The 21,745-nt window shown below is 41.1% G+C and overlaps 8 protein-coding genes across 8 annotated transcripts; 3 read left to right on the top strand and 5 right to left on the bottom strand.

Annotated features, from left to right (window-relative positions):
• Positions 1-418: 418 nt before the first annotated feature.
• On the top strand, positions 419-1,541 carry SS1G_13085 (predicted protein; the record flags this gene model as incomplete). The annotated part of the gene is made up of 3 exons (XM_001585943.1): positions 419-519; positions 757-1,119; positions 1,223-1,541. The coding sequence occupies 3 exons, from the start codon at positions 419-421 to the stop codon at positions 1,539-1,541; spliced, it is 783 nt and encodes a 260-aa protein (XP_001585993.1).
• A 1,456-nt stretch (positions 1,542-2,997) lies between these two features.
• Positions 2,998-4,500, bottom strand: SS1G_13084 (hypothetical protein; the record flags this gene model as incomplete). The annotated part of the gene is made up of 1 exon (XM_001585942.1): positions 2,998-4,500. The coding sequence occupies one exon, from the start codon at positions 4,498-4,500 to the stop codon at positions 2,998-3,000; it is 1,503 nt and encodes a 500-aa protein (XP_001585992.1).
• A 1,260-nt stretch (positions 4,501-5,760) lies between these two features.
• Positions 5,761-6,806, top strand: SS1G_13083 (hypothetical protein; the record flags this gene model as incomplete). Its single annotated transcript, XM_001585941.1, has 3 exons — positions 5,761-5,874; positions 5,936-6,079; positions 6,156-6,806. The coding sequence occupies 3 exons, from the start codon at positions 5,761-5,763 to the stop codon at positions 6,804-6,806; spliced, it is 909 nt and encodes a 302-aa protein (XP_001585991.1).
• A 1,937-nt stretch (positions 6,807-8,743) lies between these two features.
• Positions 8,744-12,914, top strand: SS1G_13082 (hypothetical protein; the record flags this gene model as incomplete). Its single annotated transcript, XM_001585940.1, has 11 exons — positions 8,744-8,973; positions 9,062-9,095; positions 9,640-9,678; positions 10,132-10,201; positions 10,543-10,723; positions 11,159-11,247; positions 11,296-11,649; positions 11,914-11,971; positions 12,043-12,093; positions 12,291-12,514; positions 12,565-12,914. 11 exons carry the CDS (start codon positions 8,744-8,746, stop codon positions 12,912-12,914), a joined length of 1,680 nt encoding a protein of 559 aa, XP_001585990.1.
• Positions 12,915-13,226: 312 nt separating this feature from the next.
• Positions 13,227-13,391, bottom strand: SS1G_13081 (hypothetical protein; the record flags this gene model as incomplete). The annotated part of the gene is made up of 1 exon (XM_001585939.1): positions 13,227-13,391. The coding sequence occupies one exon, from the start codon at positions 13,389-13,391 to the stop codon at positions 13,227-13,229; it is 165 nt and encodes a 54-aa protein (XP_001585989.1).
• A 1,628-nt stretch (positions 13,392-15,019) lies between these two features.
• SS1G_13080 (predicted protein) lies at positions 15,020-18,218 on the bottom strand (the record flags this gene model as incomplete). Its single annotated transcript, XM_001585938.1, has 2 exons — positions 15,020-16,864; positions 16,914-18,218. The coding sequence occupies 2 exons, from the start codon at positions 18,216-18,218 to the stop codon at positions 15,020-15,022; spliced, it is 3,150 nt and encodes a 1,049-aa protein (XP_001585988.1).
• Positions 18,219-18,925: 707 nt separating this feature from the next.
• On the bottom strand, positions 18,926-19,355 carry SS1G_13079 (predicted protein; the record flags this gene model as incomplete). The annotated part of the gene is made up of 2 exons (XM_001585937.1): positions 18,926-19,083; positions 19,241-19,355. 2 exons carry the CDS (start codon positions 19,353-19,355, stop codon positions 18,926-18,928), a joined length of 273 nt encoding a protein of 90 aa, XP_001585987.1.
• Positions 19,356-20,865: 1,510 nt separating this feature from the next.
• SS1G_13078 (predicted protein) lies at positions 20,866-21,406 on the bottom strand (the record flags this gene model as incomplete). The annotated part of the gene is made up of 3 exons (XM_001585936.1): positions 20,866-20,968; positions 20,997-21,091; positions 21,377-21,406. The coding sequence occupies 3 exons, from the start codon at positions 21,404-21,406 to the stop codon at positions 20,866-20,868; spliced, it is 228 nt and encodes a 75-aa protein (XP_001585986.1).
• Between the last annotated feature and the right edge of the window lie 339 nt (positions 21,407-21,745).

The following is a 21,745-nucleotide window of genomic DNA, read 5'->3' as shown; positions in this document are numbered from 1 at the left end:
CATTGGATTACCCTGTGGAGACTTGGAAGGGATTAGGGATGAACAACTGGCATGTGCTCGGTGGGGTTGAGGCCCAAATAAGTATGTGCGGTTCGGTGGTTGAGGCTCAAGTGATTATTTAGCGGAAGTGGAGAGGGTGGGTGGAGAAGATGAGTGTATGTTGGTGTATGGGGAACCGTCGGGAGTGGTGGAGCAGCCGGAGATATCATGGACTCTTTGCGGGGGTTAGGTTAAGGGGTATTTCCATAGACAAAAAAGTGCTAATTTTGCCATGTCTAGATCACCTCTTCAACTCTACCATGTATACATGTTACGTCATATCTAACAAATATACAGACTGGATAAGGGTGTGTGGACCTAAGTGCTATTGAAATCTTTGCCGTGACTGCCGTTAAATTTTTAAACTGATGCATCTGACATGCATATCATTTTACATTACGTGGCTCAATTGATGAAGTCAGTCGGAGACACCTACACAGAGATTGCCGCATTGGTTGCCAGTCAAGCATTTGTCAATCAGTAAGTCCTGCTAAGTTCGCTAGTCCTCATTCGAATTTCGCCGCAATCGTGTAATATATAAAGGACAAGATGAATCACATATACATTACAAAATTCACATTTCCTCACTTCAAGAACGCTTTTGTCTGCCAATAATTTCCATCCAATATTTCCAACTAAGAGGATAGCACAAAAATGAGTCACGCTGGGCAAGCTTTCACCATACTCCAAGATCAACAAGTTTCTAACTGTCACTAGGGATATTCAAATTGAGGGTCGATGGGCAGGCGTTTTGACCCGCCGTCCAAATCATGAAGAGCAAAAGAGTGAAGGCACAGAATCAAATTTCACTCTCTACACCAAGGATGAAGATGGAAAAATTGAAATACACGGAGAAGGGAATGGTCGTCTTGGAATTTTCAAGGTAAAGGGTCATGTGTACAACGGAACGGAGGTGAAATTAGTAAAGAGTTACCCTACATGGAAGTGGCATCAAGAAGGTCGTATTGACCCAAAAACAAATATAATGTATGGTCGATGGGGGAAAGCTGAGCAGAAAGTGGGCAGAGGATACTTTGCCTTCCACCTCACACACAATGGCGATGTGGAGACAAGTGCCGTGTATGTTAATATTCCCGTTTTTTGCATAACAACCATCCCCAATCACTGAAAACCTCGAGCAAAATTTAACTGGATTAACATGTTAATATATGGGGAACACTAGAGATCGACTTGAGGCTATTACAGGCGCTTGGTCCGGAACCTACACGACTCCAACTTCGACCACGAGCTGCACTTTCAAGTTGATTGGCGGGACGAGCAAGGGTGATGACCAGCTTGTCATCAAGGGCAATTCGGTCTCGCCGACACCCCAGTATACTATCAAAGGTGTGGTGTCTGCATCAGGTCAAGTTATTTTTGCCAAGGTGACTGACAGCCATGCATTTGTTTATCGAGGCACATTGTCGGAAGGAAATGATTCAATGAGTGGCGAATGGGCTGGCGACGAGAAACATGGCACTTTCCATTTTCGTCGTGCTTAGATACACTGGGATATTGCAAGGTCTCTGACATGAGTTCATAGATAGCCTATGGATGCTTATATTCCAGGGCAGTAGCTCTTGATCGATAAAATGATTAACGATATCGTCTATCATATGCATTGAAGATACAACTATGTACTTTCTTTCTAGTTCTGTCTGTTTCCTCGGTGAATAATTGAGGAAGAAAGTGAGTGAGTGAATAAATGAGGTTGATTCTTTGGGGTTTATGCGAGTAGGTAGTAGTGATATTAATAGTAAGTAGGTATGAGTATAGTAGACAGGTAGATAGGTAAGTATTTGCAGGTATATTATTTGTTACCTTCATTTAAATATGTTTGAGTAAATGATGCTATTTCGACTAGGTTGGAGACACTGACAGGGCTAGTGTAACCTTATACTTACTAAGTCTAATATCCTACTTTCTGGCCACTTTTAATCTTGGTTAATTTTTTATGTCAAAAATAACAAAAATTAATCTTTATAACTGTGACCAAAAGGGTGTTTATAGACCAGCAATTGTATTTAACTTAGAATCTACAGGTGAAGAGCACCTGTAGATGGGGATAGCTACTCTATATATACACAAATGAATGGCCTAGCCGCAATGGCTAGGCAAAAAGAAGTCATATTTATCCCTCCAATGATCTTACTTTACCGATAACCATTGATACCTAGTACTTGTCCGGATCTGATCCTCAGGTCACCTAAATCGTATACTAATCTCGAGTAATCGTATCATGTGTGGACATGGTTAAGGTACCTGAGGTTTCTTATATAATAAGGGTGGGAGGAAAGCAGGGGTTTCCGTCACATATAAATAAATATTGAAAATTTTGGATTTTTTACAATTTTTTAATAATACATAGTGTTACGAGGTTTGCTGTCTAGATCACGTGGAAGTGCTCTGGGCTCTCGAAGTGGTTTATAACTAGGCGTCAAGCAGGGACTTAAGTAATGACAATAATGATATGCAATTCGTAACTAATAGTAGAGTATACTAAATGATTGATCTTGAGCACGAAGCTCTATACAAAGGAAATTCATATTGAATATATAGATCTTCATGCTCCTTGGATCACCTTGGATCACCAGTGATCCTGAGTGATCCAGCATACTTGTTTATATGCTCTGATGGTGCGTGCATATGAGTTCTTAGGGTGACCGAAATCTCATAGTAAATTGAGCGAATCGAAACCGATTTGCACATGGCCCAAGCTTACGAAAACAAGTCAGCTGTTACCATCGTAACAATATATAAACATAATAGCTCGTCTATAAGAAATACAACAAAAAGTCAAAAAATACTTTCATCATATTAAGGATATCATCTATACATCTCTGCAGTGGTCTAGCCATTATACACCATTACCATTCATCCATCGTCTCTTTCATCTCATCAAACATTATATTGTTCCCCTTTCCCTACCACTTAATGACTTCAAGAATGTCCTCACCACTAACTCCTCATCTCACTCCAAATAAATGGAAAAATAACTATACACGCCTTCCAAAAAACCTCTATGCTTTGTTCCACTGCCCAAGGTGCTTTCCATATTCCACTTAATCCCCCCATAACTTCTCCCATCAAAATTTGAATCGATAGTACCGCTACTGCGAAAAAGTGATATATCAAAACTAATGGTTGTCTGATGATTCCCGCCAATAATCCCGCAGGTCCTTCTATACAATTTCCTCCTTTGTGGAAATAATAGAAACAACCTTTTTGTAAGGCTTTTAATTGTGGATCATCTGCTGCGAAGAGTGCATAGAGTGCTTGAGCTAGGATATTTATTATTGAAGAGAGATTTTTGCGTCGCCAATGGAATTCTTTCATAGCTTTACTTATGGCGGCTGTGTCGTTTAGATTTGGGATTTTGGAGGGATCAAGGAGAGAAGACAGGAGGACCACATCGTTGAAGGCTACCGTCATTCCACCTCCTGTCAGGGGATGTCGCATGTTCATTGCGTCACCAAGAAGGAGCACTCCTTTTTGGGTTTGGGTTGTGGGTGGAAGGAAACTATTTGGCATGCTGCGGGGGATTTTTCCATCTTCGAGGGCTTTGAGGAAACAAGGCTGTACTTGTGGAGGTAGTATCGGGACAACGGTATTGTGAATGTAATTTCGTACGCCACCTGCAGCGGGGGATGCAGAGGGAATATTGTCTGGGACATCGATTAGAGCGCGAGTTTCGTGAGTGCCAATTTGGTAGAGGAGGACTGGAGAGAAGTCGGAGAGGACCACGATTCCATGGTTTGGAGCTGGCATGGGACAGTCTATTAATTCTAGAGCGTAGAATTTACTTTTGACTATGGGGGTTTTGTTGATGTATTGTTTGCGGAATTTCGAGGCATATCCATCCGCAATTATAGTGAGATGTCCAAAATAACAATCTGCCTTCTTTTCGCCCGTTGATGGATTCGTAGTTCGTGAGTGTACTCCGAGAACTTGAGTTTCGTTATGTCCACCCGTTATCGTTTCCGTGACTTCTGTTTCGATAATTGTGATATTAGGATGACCAGCACAAGCTTTCCGCAATTGCGAAATAAATCTCCCATGATGAAAACTTCTTCCTTCAGGCCTCTTGCTCTTTTCATTTTTCGCATCCATAAAACCTCCTTCTTGTGCCTTGCCCGCATTCATAGGATACGGGATAGAAACAGGTGTTCCATGATATATAACCTCATATCCCTTTACAACCACCGAATCAATACCTTCTAAACAATGTGCCAAGCCCAACTTTTCCAGTGCCGACACGCCGCCTGGTTGGAGAAGTTCCCCAACTATGCGGTCTGGTTCCTTGAGCCAACGTTCGAGGAGGAGTACGCTGCGACCTTGTTGGGCGAGTGCGTAGGAGATGGCGCACCCGAATATACCAGCTCCGACTACTACTACATCTGCCTCGTGGTAGACGCGTCGTCTTTCTTCGTTGGCAGATTCTAGGGTGTATGATTTTGACATTGTGGTTTAGGTGAATGTAATAGAATTAAGAGATGAGAGAGGTGTTGTAGGTGGGTTCGCAGATATCTGCTAAGAGAAGAATGACTTCAATAGTTTGTATCTCGTCAAATATCTTGGGTGATAGAAAGTCAGGTCAATCAAGAAAATCGATACATAATCTTAGGAGGTCGAACAATAAACTATGAGCTGATTCCTAGTCGAAATATCAGGTGTAATATGAACTGAGTATATCCAAGAATCTTACGATTAAATTCCTACGACGACCAGATCATATTCTTCTTTCCCGATTTCTAGACTTTCTAACCCTGGAGGTTATTTTCTCGCTATCATATGAAAGTCCCAAATATTGCACCCCCTTGTAAACACGGTGTATGGAGGAATTCAGATTTCTTAATAAGTGGAGAAGTTGCCAGCAATTGGTGAATATGATTGGTTAAGATTGCAGTTGATAATGATGATTGCACGAATGTGGCTTGGCATCGGTGAAAGATTTGCGATGGTAGGTTTAAGATAACGGTTGGGAATTTGTAGTTGATTACGTAACCATCTTCCAGAAGGAATCTGTATCTGTACGCACTAGAATAGTAAATGCAGGGAAAGTAAAAAAGGGGTAAAAAGTTGGAAAGGATGCTCAATTTTAGTCGGGTTTTCAGGTACGAACACGAATTGATGACTTGATTGGTTTGGGATGAGGATATGAAGATGTGAATGTTGAGTCTATTGATCCTAGATATTTGTTGGAGATTGCATACAGTTAGTCAATAGCCTGGGAATACCTTCCTAGATGAATAGAATCATATATCATATCCCGAGTAACCAATCATTTCATCAATCTCATTAGAAGTTTCAAACGCCAGCTCATTCATCACTTCATCATGGTGATGATTCCCCGTTAAAAAAAATGATCCCCTCGCTTTCTCAAATCCCGATACACGAAAAACCGTACCACCAAAACACGTGATCCCCTCTCAAAAGGTTGAGCCCTGCATCCACCTTACCTAATCAAGTACATCCATCCCATCCACCTAGCACCTTTAACCTTACCGGGACTTTTCCTTTCCGATAACCAATTGTGGTTCGACAGGCAAATAATAATAAAATAATCGACCAGTGTGGCTTTATCCAATCTTCCTAGTACATCTCTTCCCTACACCTACTTCTTTAACACCCTCCTCATCTTTTTCTTCTGCTCACATCTTCAATTCAACTTCTCATTATTTTGAAGTTGTTTCCTTTCCTTTCCTTTCATCACTCGAAATCATGGATCTCCTATCGAATGGAACCATCTCTGCGACTCCAGAAACCTTCATGGGTATCTACGATGAGTTGAGTAAATACAATGTTCATCTCAACATATTTGAACGTCTTTGGGCTGTACGTTATTCTTCATCTATTACCCACCATAAATTTGATCATATACTAATTGATGATATAGAGTTGGTATGCCTACATGCAAAATGATGTCCTTGCAACTGGTATCATGAGTTTCGTTATGCATGAAGTGTTTTATTTTGGGCGAAGTCTTCCTTGGATTATCATCGATCAAATTCCTTATTTCAACAAATACAAGATTCAAGGGGTATGACAGCACAACAATTCCTATTATCATAGCAATACCTGCAAATCAACGTTGGCTAATTATACCTCCCGTTCAGAACAAAATCCCTACTGCGGCCGAACAATGGACATGTACCAAACTTGTACTCCTCTCACATTTTACCGTCGAACTTCCTCAAATCTACCTCTTCCATCCAATGGCTAAATATTTCGGAATGGGCACCGATGTTCCCTTCCCATCTCTCTTCACCATCGCCTATCAAGTAGCTATCTTTTTCGTTCTCGAAGATACCTGGCATTACTGGATGCACCGCGCTATGCACTACGGCTGGCTTTACAAGAAAGTTCACAAAATCCATCATCAATATTCTGCACCATTCGGTCTTGCCGCTGAATACGCATCTCCAATTGAAGTTATGGTTCTTGGTCTCGGAACTGTCGGATCTCCTATCCTTTGGGTTATGCTTACTGGAAACTTACATATCTTGACAATGTATATTTGGATTGTGTGTAGACTTTTCCAAGCCATTGACGCTCATAGTGGATATGAATTCCCATGGTCCTTGCACCATTTCTTGCCTTTCTGGGCAGGCGCTGACCATCATGATACTCATCATGAGAAATTCATTGGGAACTATGCAAGTTCTTTCAGATGGTGGGATTATTGTTTGGATACCGAGAGTGGACCTGAAGCTGCCAAGAGGAGAAGAGAGAGAAAAATTGAGAAGGAAGTCAAGAAGGCTCAGTAAATTCTTTATCTCAGTTTGTTTGTATACTGAAGATGTAGTGGAATTGGGAGGTTGTATATTTAGAGAGGGCCTACCATTTGGGCCCGTTTGAACTTTGGGTGAGAAGCAAACCCGTGGAGGTTGGAGGAACATATGCTTGGATGGACAAATAGATGACCACGAGAGATGAGTGACGAGAGATTCACAAATAACTTATATTATGGTAATGGGGTGATAGTAATTGAGATCTTCGATAACATTGTATCGTGGAAACTCAATTGCTATTCAAGGATATGCATGGATGCAGGCGTTATTGGAGAGATGAAGCGGGAGGTGGAGCAGGAGAAGGAAAGAGGATGATTTAAACTTTCCTCCTTTCTTCCTTTTTCTCGTTCGTTTTCATAGACCACATACTTATACCTATAATTAATACATCTTTTTATCCGAAGAGTGTTTTGATTGGATTTGAATTTGAATGTGACTATAAGTGCAAGTATAAATGAAGATTGAAAGGCAACGAGATATCATATGAAGTAAGAATATATCTCAAGAAGTGGAAAAAGGTTCCTAGAATAATCATCTCAGAAATCGATACAATCGTCCCTTACTACCGTATATTCATACCATCAATTATTCCATCTCGAAACTGTAGTTCCTTTCAATAAGTCCCCCCCTCCTTCTGTTACGTCGGACTTCACATACCAAACATCACGTGATCAGAATCATGTGATATGATGATCCCAATGGGCTCAGCAGTCCCAGTAGCACTGGGACAACTGGGAGCACTGGGATGCATGCCACGAAAGTATATAATCAAGATGGATTTCCTTTGTATAGAGCTTCGTGCTCAAGATCAATCATTTAGTATACTCTACTATTAGTTACGAATTGCATATCATTATTGTCATTACTTAAGTCCCTGCTTGACGCCTAGTTATAAACCACTTCGAGAGCCCAGAGCACTTCCACGTGATCTAGACGGCAAACCTCGTAACAGACTTCAACCGAGCAATTAAGTCTAATCAAGTTCAATTATATTTATTTGAGAGATATCTAACTCGTAGTTTATTTTTCATATCGATTTCCTTTAAGGTTTTTATACTTTTTGATTAAATGATTTACAAAAACCTCGTTTAAAAGATCTGTTACGAGGTTTGCTGTCTAGGTCACGTGGAAGTGCTCTAGGCTCTCGAGGTGGTTTATAACTAGGCGTCAAGCAGGGACTTAAGTAATGACAATGATGCAATTCGTAACTAATAGTAGATTATACTAAATGATTGATCTTGAGCACGAAGCTCTATACAAAGGAAATCCATCTTGATTATATAGACCTTCGTATTCCAACATTGGAGCGATGGAGCTGGGGAGCGAGATTCGAATCTCGCTCCTTCGCTCCCTCGCTCCCTCACAAGACTTATCCATGTGATCCTATAACACGTGATAATAGTTTATAATGTTACAACGTAACAGTAATCAGGATTAGAATCTTCCTTAATTATATAGATAGATAAGAGTTATAACCCCTTCGCGAGCTAGTCTATGTAGTTAAAAGAAGACGAAGTTTGCCGCCATGGCCCTTCTATCATTTGAAGCTGATTGGGTTCCAAACTGTCGGGTCGGCCCTGCTAACCCACTGTACGGAGTATGTTACGGCAGGTACTCTGCTTGTTTAATATGCTTATCGACCTTCTATAATAGGTATAGCATCTGCCAGATAAGCCTATGATCATGATAGACTGTCTTTGGAATACAAATTCAACCTTGAAACACAATTTCTACACATTCGTTGAAGATGAATAAAGCCAAGACTTTTAGAATATCAAATACTTATTTGTAGCTAGAAACTATCTTGATATTTGATTTGGAAATAGTATAATTAAACCCTTTTGAATTTCTTCTTGGAAATAATTAACCTGCTATCACCTTCAACCCCGTTCATACTTTCCAGATCTTAAAACATGGTTTCCTTCGACACCGTTCAGCCAGGCTGGTGTGGAATCGATCAAGATGATTCGTTCGGGCCAGTACTCAAAGGATGTCGAGAAAATTTCGACTTTACTCTTGTTTTTGAAGAATCAATCTTATCACTAGCACCATCTGCATTCCTCCTGCTTCTCGTCCCTGCTCGTCTTGTACAGCTTTGGGGAAGCCGGAAGAAAGTTCGCCGTGGTTTTTGGCAGTTATCGAGGTTAGTGAATGACTTTCAACTGTGTTGAGAACTCGAGTGGTTAAATTAGTTATCCATGGCGAAAAAGTCACTAACACTAAAATTTCAGATCAATTGCTTTCTGTATCTTGCTCTCCCAGATTGTATTTCTTGTACAATGGACTAAACCTGATGTCATTCGAACTCGGCTGTCGGTGGCGACGGCTGCAGTAACAATCATTGAAGCTATCTCCATTTTCATTTTATCTTTCATGGATCATAATCGTTCAGTTCGACCTTCCACCATATTACAACTCTACCTGAGCCTATCACTATTATTTTCTCTTGGGAGTCGCGGAAGCATTTTGAGATACTTGCTTCAAGGCGTTATGGTTTGATTTTTTTTTTTATGGCTACGGCTTAAACCCCAAAAGACATGCTCTGCTATTTACGACAGGAAAGACTTTTAGTTAGCCATTGCTTGCAGCCATATGCATATGCCCACGCTTATGCGTGACTGGGTTCACATACGCCCAACCTTTCTTAGTTAATACATTGATCAACTACATAACATCATCGGACCTAGATTCCAATAAAAATGATGGATATGGTCTGATTGGTGCATATATACTGGTATTCTTTTGTGCAGCCGTAAGATTTAGATCTCCTTCCCATCAGATACAAATGACTAACAGGATATGACCATAGATTGCATCAGGTCGTTACACATATGAAAACTTAAGAGCTGTTACCAAAATCTGGGCGGTCTTGTCACAATCATCTACTCAACTACGCAAAATTTGCACAGCACTGCTATTGAAGAAAGCGCATCATCGAGCTTAATAAGCACAGATGTAGAAAGAATTGCCCAGTGCTCGTAGCTATTTCACAATTTGTGGGCTACACCATTAGAATTCGCAATTGCCATTTACCTACTCGAGAGACAATTTGGAGCTGCATGCGTCATTCTAGTAATTCTTGCCCTAGATACGTGTCCAATTTCTAAGCAATGTTTTAGAGGCTAATTGGACAGCAGTTTGTTCTGGGATTTCTATGCTACTGTCTTCTAGAGTAGGAAGAAGTCAGGGAGTATGGCTTGCTGCTATTCAAGACCAGCTCAAAATAACAAGTTCAATGCTTAGCTCGATCAAAGAAATATAAATGAACGGGTTAACTGATCTGGTGTCTTCAACAATCCAGAATGTTCGCTTAGAAGAGACCACATCCTCGTTTCAATACCGAAAACTTTTGGTCTGGAGCATAGTCATTTGTGAGTAGTTCTGTACAATAAATGATTGTATGAGGCTATATCTAATACAATATTAGCGGATGTTACAAGCATACTAGGTCCTGTGGTAACTTTTGCGTTATTAACTATCATCGGTCCGGTTAGGGGGACCAGGCATTGTTGATCACGCAAGCCTTCACTTCCTTGACAGTATTATCATTGATCGGATCGCCCTTGCTTATACTGATTCAAGCATTCCCACAAATGATGTCTGCTATATATTGTCTCCTTTACGCGCATTCAAGAATTCCTTAAATTTGAGTGTCGAAAGGATGATAGGATATGTCTTCAAGACTCTCCTACTCACCGTACTTTCGTCTCAGCAAACGTTTCTGTAGGAGCACACTCTTCTCAGGTTGATATCACAGAAATGAAGCCACTGGCAGCAACAAAATCTAGCATTAGCAAAGGCACCGCGATCTCAGTGGTAGATGCAACATTTGGATGGACTAAAAGCGGACAGGCAACATTGAAAGAAATTAACATTGTGATACAAGCCAGCTCGTTAATAATGATAGTCGGGGCCAGTGGGTTGCGGAAAGTCCATCCTGATTAAATCTTTCCTTGGTGAAACCAGAGTTTCAAAGGGATTCATCTATGTTTCCTCACGGGAAATGTCCTTCTGCGATCAATTCCCTTAGCTCTACAACGCAACTGCAAGGCAAACATCATTGGTATCTATGATTTTGAGCCTCTCTGGTATGAAAATGTAATTAATGCGTGCGCACTGCAAAAGGACATGTATGATCTACCACTTGGTGATCAGACTATTCTAGGTAGTCGTGGAATAGCAGTTAGCGGTGGACAAAAACAGCGAATAGTAACATCCGCTTGTCGCGATAAAGCTCCTTGCTGACCTTTGCAGGCACTTGCTAGAGCGATCTATTCGCGAAAGAAGATGGCAATATTTGACGATGTGCTAACTGGATTATATGCTAGGACAGAAGAGCACGTTTTCAATAATGTCTTTGGACCCGAAGGGCTTTTGAATAATCTAGGTACCACCGTTATTGTAGTGACAGATAAATGTAAGATTCTTAAACTTAAATGGTTTAAGAGCTATACTGATTGATCAGCCCACCGACTTAGCAGCGCAAATCATATCATTGCCATTGGACAACAGCAGAAAGTATTAGAACAGGGAGATTTTACACAGCTAAAGTCTGCAGGAGGTGGAGGTTATGTGACTAGGCTTCTGAGTCAAGGAGAACCCAATATATCTGTCGAGAAAAAAGAAAATATCAAGCCTGAAAAGGAAGCTATTACTATCAAGAAAAATATAGAAACCGCCACCACTACCGAACTTGATAATAAACGACAAAAGGGTGACCTCAGTACTTACAAATACTTCTGCAATGCATCTGGTCCCCGCAATGTAGCACTTGCTTTAATTATGGCCGTGTTAAGTGCATTCTGCATGGTGTATTCAAGTAAGACCTCCAAAATCTCGTCGGAAGCTTTATTAACTTACTTGGTGTAACATAGCATTTTGGCTGCAGAAATGGGTGAATGCTAATCAACAGAGCCCAAATAAAGACTTCGCCTTGTATTTATGTGTCTATGTCTTACTTGGTGTAGCTGCTCTCGTGACTTTATGGGTCTTTTGTTGGTGAGACGCTTTTCCTATGTCGAGTCACTATATATATATATATATATATATATTATATGCTAACTATCCAGGCAAATTTTATTAGTTATCATACCTCGCTCTAAACAAATCTTACATCAGAATATATTGAAATCTACGCTTGAGTAAGGGTTAATCCGTATCATCAATTAGTCGTTGATCCATCCATATTTTGCTAACTCCGTCCGCATATCAGAGCACCATTATCATCTCTAACCACCACTGATGTTGGCACAACTATGAATCGGTAAAAGTTACATCCTAAATTAGAAGGGTTTGGAGGCTGACTATTTGTAGATTTAGCCAAGATATGCAACTTATTGATTCAAATCTCCAAGTATCGAGCATCAACACCATTGAAGGTACTTATTCCTTGGTTCCTTAACAATTTCGTATGACAAAAAATATGCCACAAAATACTTGCTAATACCCACATATCCCAAGTATCGTCTTGACCATCATGCGGGCAATCATCCTATGCATCACTGCTAAGTATTTTGCCGTCATAATCCCATTCGGACTTGTCGCCGTCTATTTGATCCAAAGATATTACCTCTTCACATCACACCAACTGCGACTTCTTGACATCGAAGCCAAAGCACCACTCTACTCGCATTTTCTCGAAAATTTAGACGGACTCGCAACGATTCGCGCCTATGGATGGCAAAGTGCGTTACAGAAACAGAACCATATGCATGCTCTGATGGATACAGCACAGAAGCCCTTCTACTAGCATGTATTCAACGATGGTTAGCATTCGTGCTTGACATTCTAACTGCTGTGTTTGTGATCATTGTGGTGGTGTTTGCCGTGACGGTGAGGAGTTCGATGACTGCTGCCGATGTGGGTGTAGCGCTTGCTAATATCGTTAGTACGAATCAGGCGCTTACAATGCTCATTATTTCATGGACGGGCTTGGAGACCGCCATAGAAGCGGTTTCTAGAGTGCGTTCTTTTTCTCGTGATACTCCGTTTGAGGTTCGACAAGATGTTGAAGAAATAGATTTAGAGGAATGGCGATCTTCTGGGGCTATTTCTCTCGAGAATGTCTCGGCTTCTTATAGGTGAGCTTTTATATCACTGAAACTTATATATATATATATACACTGACCTCAAGAAATAAAGTTCCGATTCTCCTCCTGTTTTAAAAACCATAAACATGACAATAGCAAGTGGTGAAAAAATAGGTATTTGTGGAAGAATAGGAAGGCAAGTCGACGTCACAATTTATCCCAGCAACCAAACCTATCCATACCCCAACTAACCAACTCATCACACAACAGCGGCAAGAGCACACTACTCCTCTATCTTCTCTAAATGCTTGAACTCCCCACCACCACCCTCAAAATCAACAATATCGACTTATCCACTCTCCCACTCTCACTCCTCAGAACCAATCTCAACACCATTTCCCAAGAATCCATATTCATCGAAGGAAGCAGCATTTTTCTGAATCTCGATCCTACTTCTTCTATCCCAGATAACACTATCATCGCTGCATTGAAGAAAGTTCATCTCTGGGATGTATTTCATGATCAGAAACATGGTATGCACATACATATACATATACATAATCTACACGCGAGATTATCACCCCATATACATTTTTCCCGCGGAAAAAACAACTCCTCTGTCTTGCGCGAGCGCTGCTTCGGAAGAGGAAAATAATTACTTATGGATGAAGTTATAAGTAGGTAGGTATGTATGTATACTTCGTTTTCCATATATATCAATCACAATCACAACTGATAATTACATATTGAAAAAGTAGGACGTCCTAAGATTAAGGTTAATTAACCTAGCTAACAAATACCTACGTAGGTTACTTGTCATATAAATAATATAGATTCCGAAACAGCAAAAGTGATACAAGAACTTATCGGTAGGTTGCAGAGTTTTTTTTCAAAAAAGTGTACGATTATTTGTGTAGATCATGTGGTTAGTATAAGAATATTATTGAGTTTGATCGGATTTTTGCGCTTTTTGATAGTGGGGTTTTGGTGGAATTTGATACTCTGATGGTATTGATGGGGAGAGCGTTGAGGTTTAGGGAGTTTTATGATGGGGGGACTTGAGAAGTTGGGAACATTTTGGGGGAAAGTTGTTGATGTATTGTTGTAGGAGTGGTAGTGGTAGTAGTGGTAGTAGTAGTAACTTTATATTTGGTTTGATATTGTTGAGATTAGTAGAAGAGAATAAATAATATATGTAAATATGTAAATGTAAAATATCTTATTCTTATTCTTTAATCTAACTTATTTCATCATTTCCTGCTTCTCTCTTTCTCTTCTTTTCCCCCTCTCTTCTTTTCCCTCTCTCTTCTTCTTTCTCTCTGTATTTGCTCTAATCCCCAAACCGCAACTCAGATCTCACACCTTAAATCTTCAATTCATAAAGTCTCTCCAAAAGACAATCAATTAACCAACCAATCAACAAAAATAACTAAAAAAGATCGAAAAATAATCGAAAATAATCGAAAAAAGTGGTATAAAAAACCCCCTATCTACTTTTCCCATCCCATCCCGTCCCGTCCCGTCCCGTCTCATCCTTTTCTGCTCCGCTCCCTAAAATCAACCGTAGAACACCATGCCTGCCTGCTATATCGAACCCAAATCTAAACCCAGACCTTTATTCTCAGCTTGTATCATCGGGGTCTGTAAAGAATAGAAGATAGGAAGAGAGGAAGGTATTGGTTTTATGATGTATATTTTGTGCTGTAATGTGAATATATAAATGCGAATGCGAATGCGAATATAAGATAAATATGTAAATTCGAATATGAATTTGAATGTGGATAAAACAGAAATGCCGACTATCCGATATAAATGCATTCCAGGAGCTATTCGTAAAGTAATAAATATAATAAGATAATATAAAAACAAAAGATGGAAAGAAAGGTATGGATAATATCTTGCGTATCTGGCCGTGTGTTTTCGTTCCCATAAATAAATATCCTAAAAATGGCGAATATGTTGCACGTCGAAATGTATGGGATGGGAAAATAGCGTATTGTAACGTAAACTGCCATTCCATTCCATGCAATGTCATGCCATTCCGCGATGTAAACATGGACGTGCAATCCTTCTCCCTCCCAGTCCTTCTTACAGAACAGAAGAAAGGAATGAGAATAAGTTATTAATATCTCCTCGAATCCAAAAACCATCAGGTCAAACTCAAACCTCCCCAACAACTACTCTCTCATTCCTCCTACTTTGATTTCCACTCCCCATTTCAATCCTCGGGCTAACACTCATTTTCATGCTTTTATCCTCCCACTCATTATTCCCTATCGCTGGACTTCCTCTACTCCCTTTCATCATTGCTTCCACTTTGTCTTTACTACTCATCAATCCGTTCGAATTTCCTGTACCCCATCGTTCTTCTGCGTCTGGGACCATCAGAGTCGGTGTTGAGGGTATAGAAGATTGTTGGATTTCTGTTCTTCTATGTGGATGACTAATTGGAATACGAATTCCGCGTACGTCACCCCCATTTTGATTCGACAGTAACCCCCCAGGAAGACTTGACCCGATGAAGCTTTCTAACGGTGAATCCCTTTTTTCACTAGCATCCCCACCCGTCATTGTCCTCATAGCTCCAAATCCAGCAGAAATAGGACTTCGTTCACTCTGTATATCAAAAGGACTTTTCAATCCCGGAGACCTATCACCAGGGTTTTTTCTGGATATTGTACCACTAGTTTTAATGGGGATGAGTAATTGACGTTGTTGACGTGAGACGGAAATTTGACGTGCGATTGAGACACCGGCTGCTGATTCGAGACGTTTTTGTTCGGGATCGCGAGAGTGGGCGCCTGGGACGTCGAGGTGGTCATCTATTTGAACATCGAGAAGTGATGGAGTTATAGAGTAGGTGGATTCTTGTTTTTGGTGAGAAATGTAGGAAGGTTCTGGTTGCGGAGATGAGATTGGGGTTGCGATGAAGCGATGGGGATGCGGACGTGGGGAAACTGGGAGAGGAATTTTACGCGGTGTGGAGATGCTGGCTGAAGAATTGTTGGTTGATGTCATAGGAGATATTCGAAGTGGAGGACGATTTGAGATGGTGACAGGGGATGCGGTCGAAGCTGATCTTTGAATCGCGGGTCTAGGTCTAAGGCCTTGATTTTCAAACATTGGAGATTTGAGAGGAGGCCGAGGTGCGGAAACTGAGGATCGAGTTGTAGTGTTGAATGATGAGATTATTGGTCGTGGTCCAGGTGTATATTTGATGGGGATTTTCATCTCTTTGGGATTTCGAGGAGCCTGATTGTTTGCTGATGTTTTCACTGGACCTCTTTCTCTCATGTTTTCCTGCTCAGGCATTGGCATTGAAATCGTAATTGAACCACCCGGTACACTTGAAAATGATGAATTAGAGTGTGATGATGAAACAGTGCTAGCTTCACTTGTTGTTGATCCAGATACCGACGACGGTGCTTGACGATTTTGTTTTTTGGAATTTATCATCTGCCATGTTGACCCCTTTTCATCGAATCTTGATTTCGTTGCCGTTAATGGTGATGCGCAATATAGAACATCTTTTCTTTGACCATTCGTGAAACCTGCATCTGCCTCTGAGCCTTCCGCGGAGGATGGTGAAAAAGGTTGGGATTTATCTGGTGACCAAGTACGTGCCATTTGAATTTGCGGTCTTGACCTTGGAGAGCTCGATGATGATCTCCTCGATCGATTACTTGGTTTCTTGGTAGATGTACTCGAAAAAGAATCTTGATGTTCATGTCCGTGACAATCGGTAAGCGTTTCGTCGTTGGATACAAGATCTGCGTGTCTATCATTTCCTAAACCCCTCGCGGATGAGGGTCTATTAGGTGAGAGGTAAGCGGGAGTGGTGTTAGATCTATTTAGCGGAGACCTTTCTCGTGTTGGTGAGTTTTCATCACCTTGTCGTGAGGGTGTACTTGGAAAGAGAGAGAATGATGAGTTGTTATGATTCGGTTCTGGTGAGGTACCCCTACGTTTCGACAGTGCCTTTTTACGAGCCTCAAGTTCTGCTTCCTAATTTGGGTTATTAGCTTATTTCAAATGGACTAGAAAGAATATAAACCTTTTTAGCGAGTGCTTCTTCTTCATTCCTAAGTCTATTAAGTGTTGCTTGACGTCTTTGGAGTAATGAGGGAGTGATAATCGAAGGATTTTGTAAGATCTCCCCAAACATAACACTATATCTCTCCATTTCTGCCGAAGGGAGTGCCAGAGCAAGCTTTGGACTTTCGAGCGATGCTTTAGGATATGATTGTGGAATTTCTACTTGAATAGAATCTTGAACACGAATATCTGGAGTTCCCGCTCGAATAGTTGTTGATGTCGAAGCTTGGATAGTTGTTGACGTTGAATCTTGGATAGTTGTTGAGTCAGAAGTTTCAATAGTTGTCAAAGTTGAAGCATGGATACTTGATAAAGATGAAGGTTGGAATGGAAAATGTAAATCAGGTGTCGTGATTGCCATAGGTGCCGTTTGCGCTCTTTTAATATCAGGTTTCTTTCTAGTTGTACTTGAACTTGAACGACCACGAGATCTACCACGCTCGGCCTCTGGTGAAGAAGGATGGCTCATGGGTATTTCTTGTTGTGACTCAGGTTTAACTTGATAGAATGGGGTCGCTGTCTTTTCCTTCTTACTTCCAAATAATCCAAACCACTTCCGTCCCTTCTTTTGCTTCGGAGCATCAATAGAATCGGCAATGCAAGACATCTCGTCCATTGGATGGGGAGTACTTGGTGTTTCTACTTCGTAAGACTGTTGATCCCGTTGCGTATTCTCTGGTGGATGAGAAGGGCTTCCAAGTGCCATACCAATCTCCACTTCACTAACATTAGGATGAAGGGTTTCACTTGCCTTGATAGAATCAGGACTTTTGGGTCGCGGTAAAGGTTCTATCACTTTTGGTACGACCGGTGAAGGTGGCGGTCGATTAGAAGGTAAAGGAAAGTTATCAAAAGTAGATCCATCTATCCCTTTTGGTACGACTGGTGAAGGTGGCGGCCGAGTAGAAGGTAAAGGAAAGTTATAAAAATCAGGACCATCTATCCCTTCTGGTACGATTGGTGAAGGCGGAGGCCGACGACTAGAAGGTAAAGGGAAGTCATAAAAAGTAGAACCATCTATTCCATGCGCTCTTAGTGGATTGAAGAATAGATCATCCCGTGTTTCCCTCTTGACAGTATTGGCCCTCTTCAGAGCATTCCCTTTTGATTTTTTGGTTCCACCTGATGTAGATGGTCTTTCGGGAAGTTTATGCTGATCTTCACGTCCAGATTCGAATTTTTGAAATTTATTGACATCTCTAATCTTGGGCGGCGGTATATCATCTGTGACATGTTGTGCGCCTCGACCTCTAAAACGGTCCATCACCGACTTCGACCTAGTAAGATTCTTCGACATGGCCTATTCCTGGGATGTGATCTTGAACGTAAAACTTTCGTGCCTTCCTGAACTAATAAAATTGGTCTGTAATGTTGATGATGACGAAGTGTGATGTGACGGACAGAAGATGGTGTAATGATTATATTGACTGAATATATTTTTCAAAGGAGCGGACGGGTTACACCAGGAGACCCTTGGATTGCGGAAAAATCGCGGCGAGAGAGGAGAAAAAGAGTGGAATACCTACTCTTTGGCAGAGAGAGAAATCGAATGCAAATCGGAGATATGACAAAGAAGAGGAGAAAAGGAATAACCAAACGGGAAGGAGCATGGTTATATGACTTATCTGTGAGTTGCATCGCACAAAAATGCCCTTCAGCCCTGCAAGCTAAAGCAAGTAAGAAGAAATGGGGTATCTCGGGATATTGTGATTTATTGTTTGAGGTAGATGGGACGTTTAATTTGGAGATTTCTAGAGAACAAGGGGTAAATTTTGAACAAGGCGATGCCAAGCGAGTGGGGAGGATTACGAAAGATACGGGTATAATCATATACGGAGGAGAGTCATATAATCACATAATCACATAATCATCATAAAAGTTGTCAGATTGTGTAGTCAACAATAGCATTAGAGCAGTTCGTCGAACGGCCTTCTAGGTTAGACAAATCAATGCCTTTAAATGGCTTCAAAACTAGGCGTTTTGTAACGGTTTGGGCCTTTTAGACATGGAGACATGGGATGAGATTGTTTGGATTGTGGAGTCTAGAATTTGTTCCCTAGGCATTTCATGGTTCGGGCAAGGGAGTTTATCCGTCCCGTACCGAACTGTTTGACGGTTTTGACCTGGGACTAGCTAAGAATGTAGAAATGTTATGCTCGCTGTAGAAGGATAAGGATTTGGGATTTCAAACTGTTTTGGATTTTCGAAACATCAGACACATATGCTTATATTATATGGTAACGTATGGTTGTTATGGTGAGATGTATATCTCTCTCAAGTTCTTACGCCCGGTGTTCTGTATTGATGTAGGTATTTGACCCTGACGAAAAGTGCCTGATGACCCTTGAGGATGCAGGCAGTGAAAACAAGCGAATGAAATCACGTTTTGATGAGGGACCATGTTTGTTGTGGAGATGGTTTAATCTTACGATCCTCGTCGTGATCCAATGATAAGATGAAGATATGTTTGCCAAAATTATCATTTTGAGGGTTTTCTGTGCCATTGTTTCAATCGAGGGAAGCGGCTCAAAATTTAACACCGACTGAGAGAAACTGGATACCTAATGTGGTACCTACCATAGCAGTCATCTAAATGACTTTATCGACATCTAAACAATTAGATGTACAATTAGATGTAACGCTCTGGATTTGGCGGTTTCTAATATCAAGGTGACAAGCACGTTTTGCCATGCTAGTCCCTCACATTCAACACCTTCTCTAATGAAACAGTAAAGGATTCGCTACCGACTTTGCCAGGCAGTAATCGTCATACAGGCCAAGCACTAACTGTACTTAATCTCCGCCGACTTGACAGTAACATCGTCTCTTCATTGTTCGTACGTATACGCGTGAGAGCTTTCCGTAAAAGGAGCCAAGAAGATCATCTCGAGGCAAAGATCATCACAAGCATTTCATGGATAGGATCTCCGTGTATTGCTCAACAAGCCTGAGTATTACAGTACTGTAGCGCCTATCTCGCCTACCTCCTTCATCCCATCAACTTTTGATACAGCTCACGATGATGCGAAACAATTGAGGAATGTCAAACCGAGCAACCAAAAGCTTGACCTTGTTTTGCCAAGATGTTCTTCTATATCTAGACGATGGTCTGATCTTTTTAATTTCTAGAATCTGTCACCTTATTCATTGACTCTTCCAAGTTCTAAATCAACTGAAGTCATCCCTAGTGTAAAGATTTAAGCTCACAGACAAGCAATTCATATCCTCACATGTATCAATGACAACCATCCCTTAAGATCTGCAATTTCTATGCTAGGGTCTTTAGACAGCGTAGCAACCGGTATATCTCCGTAAAACACAACCTGGGGCGTGGCTCCTACAGGGCAAAGGGAAGATAATTTCTAGGCGCCAGAGAGGGGAATTCATGAACTCATGTTAATTGATAGGCCATCGAAGCCAGCTGAGAGTTGAACTTCTTACAGAACATCATAGCAACAATATATTTATTCATTTTACATATTCTCTATACTTCATATGACTCAATGCAGTCAATGCATTCATTCATTATCCCCGATACGAGAATCAAGACAAACTTCATTGAGAGGAGATTTCGGCGGGTCTTCACCTCACATACTTAGACTGCGTGATTTGGTAAAGGTCTAGTGAGGAAGCTCGTTCACACCGTTGAAAGACATCTCAAAATGGAAATGGCGGACGCTACGTTAGCCTACCGGGTTTCAAAAGATCCCGCGACGACAAAGATGTAGATTTTGAAACGTCTTCAAAAATTGTAAGATCTTATGATGTTCATTGAAATTTCCAGGACTTTATACTTAAGTTGTAAGACTTTCTATCCATGTGGCCCTACGGACTGGCTTCGAAAAGTACTCGTACTGTATTATACAATTCCAAAGTCGGCGAGATAACAATATGATACAGGTGAATCCCGATTAGTTGGGACCACCACCAGGACCCTCTACTGAGAACCTCAATGTGGTTGCCGCAGATCCGCCATCCCATCCGGAATTGGTTTGAGGAATCCAGAAATGAAGTCTGGTGAAATTAATAGTAATTTAAAGACTTTAAGAATCCACAGTGTACACGACAACAGCCTTCTATAAAGTACACGGAGAATTTCGAGATGCTCAATCGACCAGTAGGACGAAATGAGAGAAACTTTAATCATGTAGTAACAGCATACTAAAGTAAACGCCGATGAAGTAGAATTCTCAATTCAGAAGCTTCGGAAATCATATTCCTATTCGAGATCAGTTGAATGCGTAGGGTTGAGAGGAAAAGACTACTCTTTGATCTGTGGTCGTCGTCAATAATGAAGATATAGAAGTTCAAGTAACATCAAAATCATCAAATTTCCCCCTTTTGGTCTTCTTTTCTACTCTGTCGAATGGAAAGAGGGTCAATTGCCACGTACGGTTGCCGGTGTCTGAGCTTCGAACTTACATACCGGCGACGGAGTAAATCGCCTGCCATATTACTTTCGTGCCATCCATGCTATCAATCCTCCGAATGCCATCTCACGATGCATCTTTTCCTCACCGTTGGTATCATTGTGCCGGTGAGGATTTGTGCAATTGTATGCGCTCGAACATGCATGATTCCTTCCAAGACATCATAATGCAACTTTTGCCCTCTACTCTGTATTTAGATAGCTAGCTACCTTCACTTATGCATAACATAGAGTGTAAGAGGCTTTTCCGCCTTATTCAATGTAGCATCGCAACGTAGCTACAGCTCCAGCTACATTAGTAAAGCTGGTGGTACCTTGAAGAAGCATCTTCATGAGACAATATGACACGCAGATGCATTCCT

This window comes from Sclerotinia sclerotiorum, genomic scaffold (genome assembly GCF_000146945.2).
Source record: "Sclerotinia sclerotiorum 1980 UF-70 scaffold_23 genomic scaffold, whole genome shotgun sequence".
NCBI lineage: Eukaryota > Fungi > Ascomycota > Leotiomycetes > Helotiales > Sclerotiniaceae > Sclerotinia > Sclerotinia sclerotiorum.
Note: the sequence above shows the minus strand (reverse complement) of the source record. Positions and strands in the feature narration are given on the sequence as shown.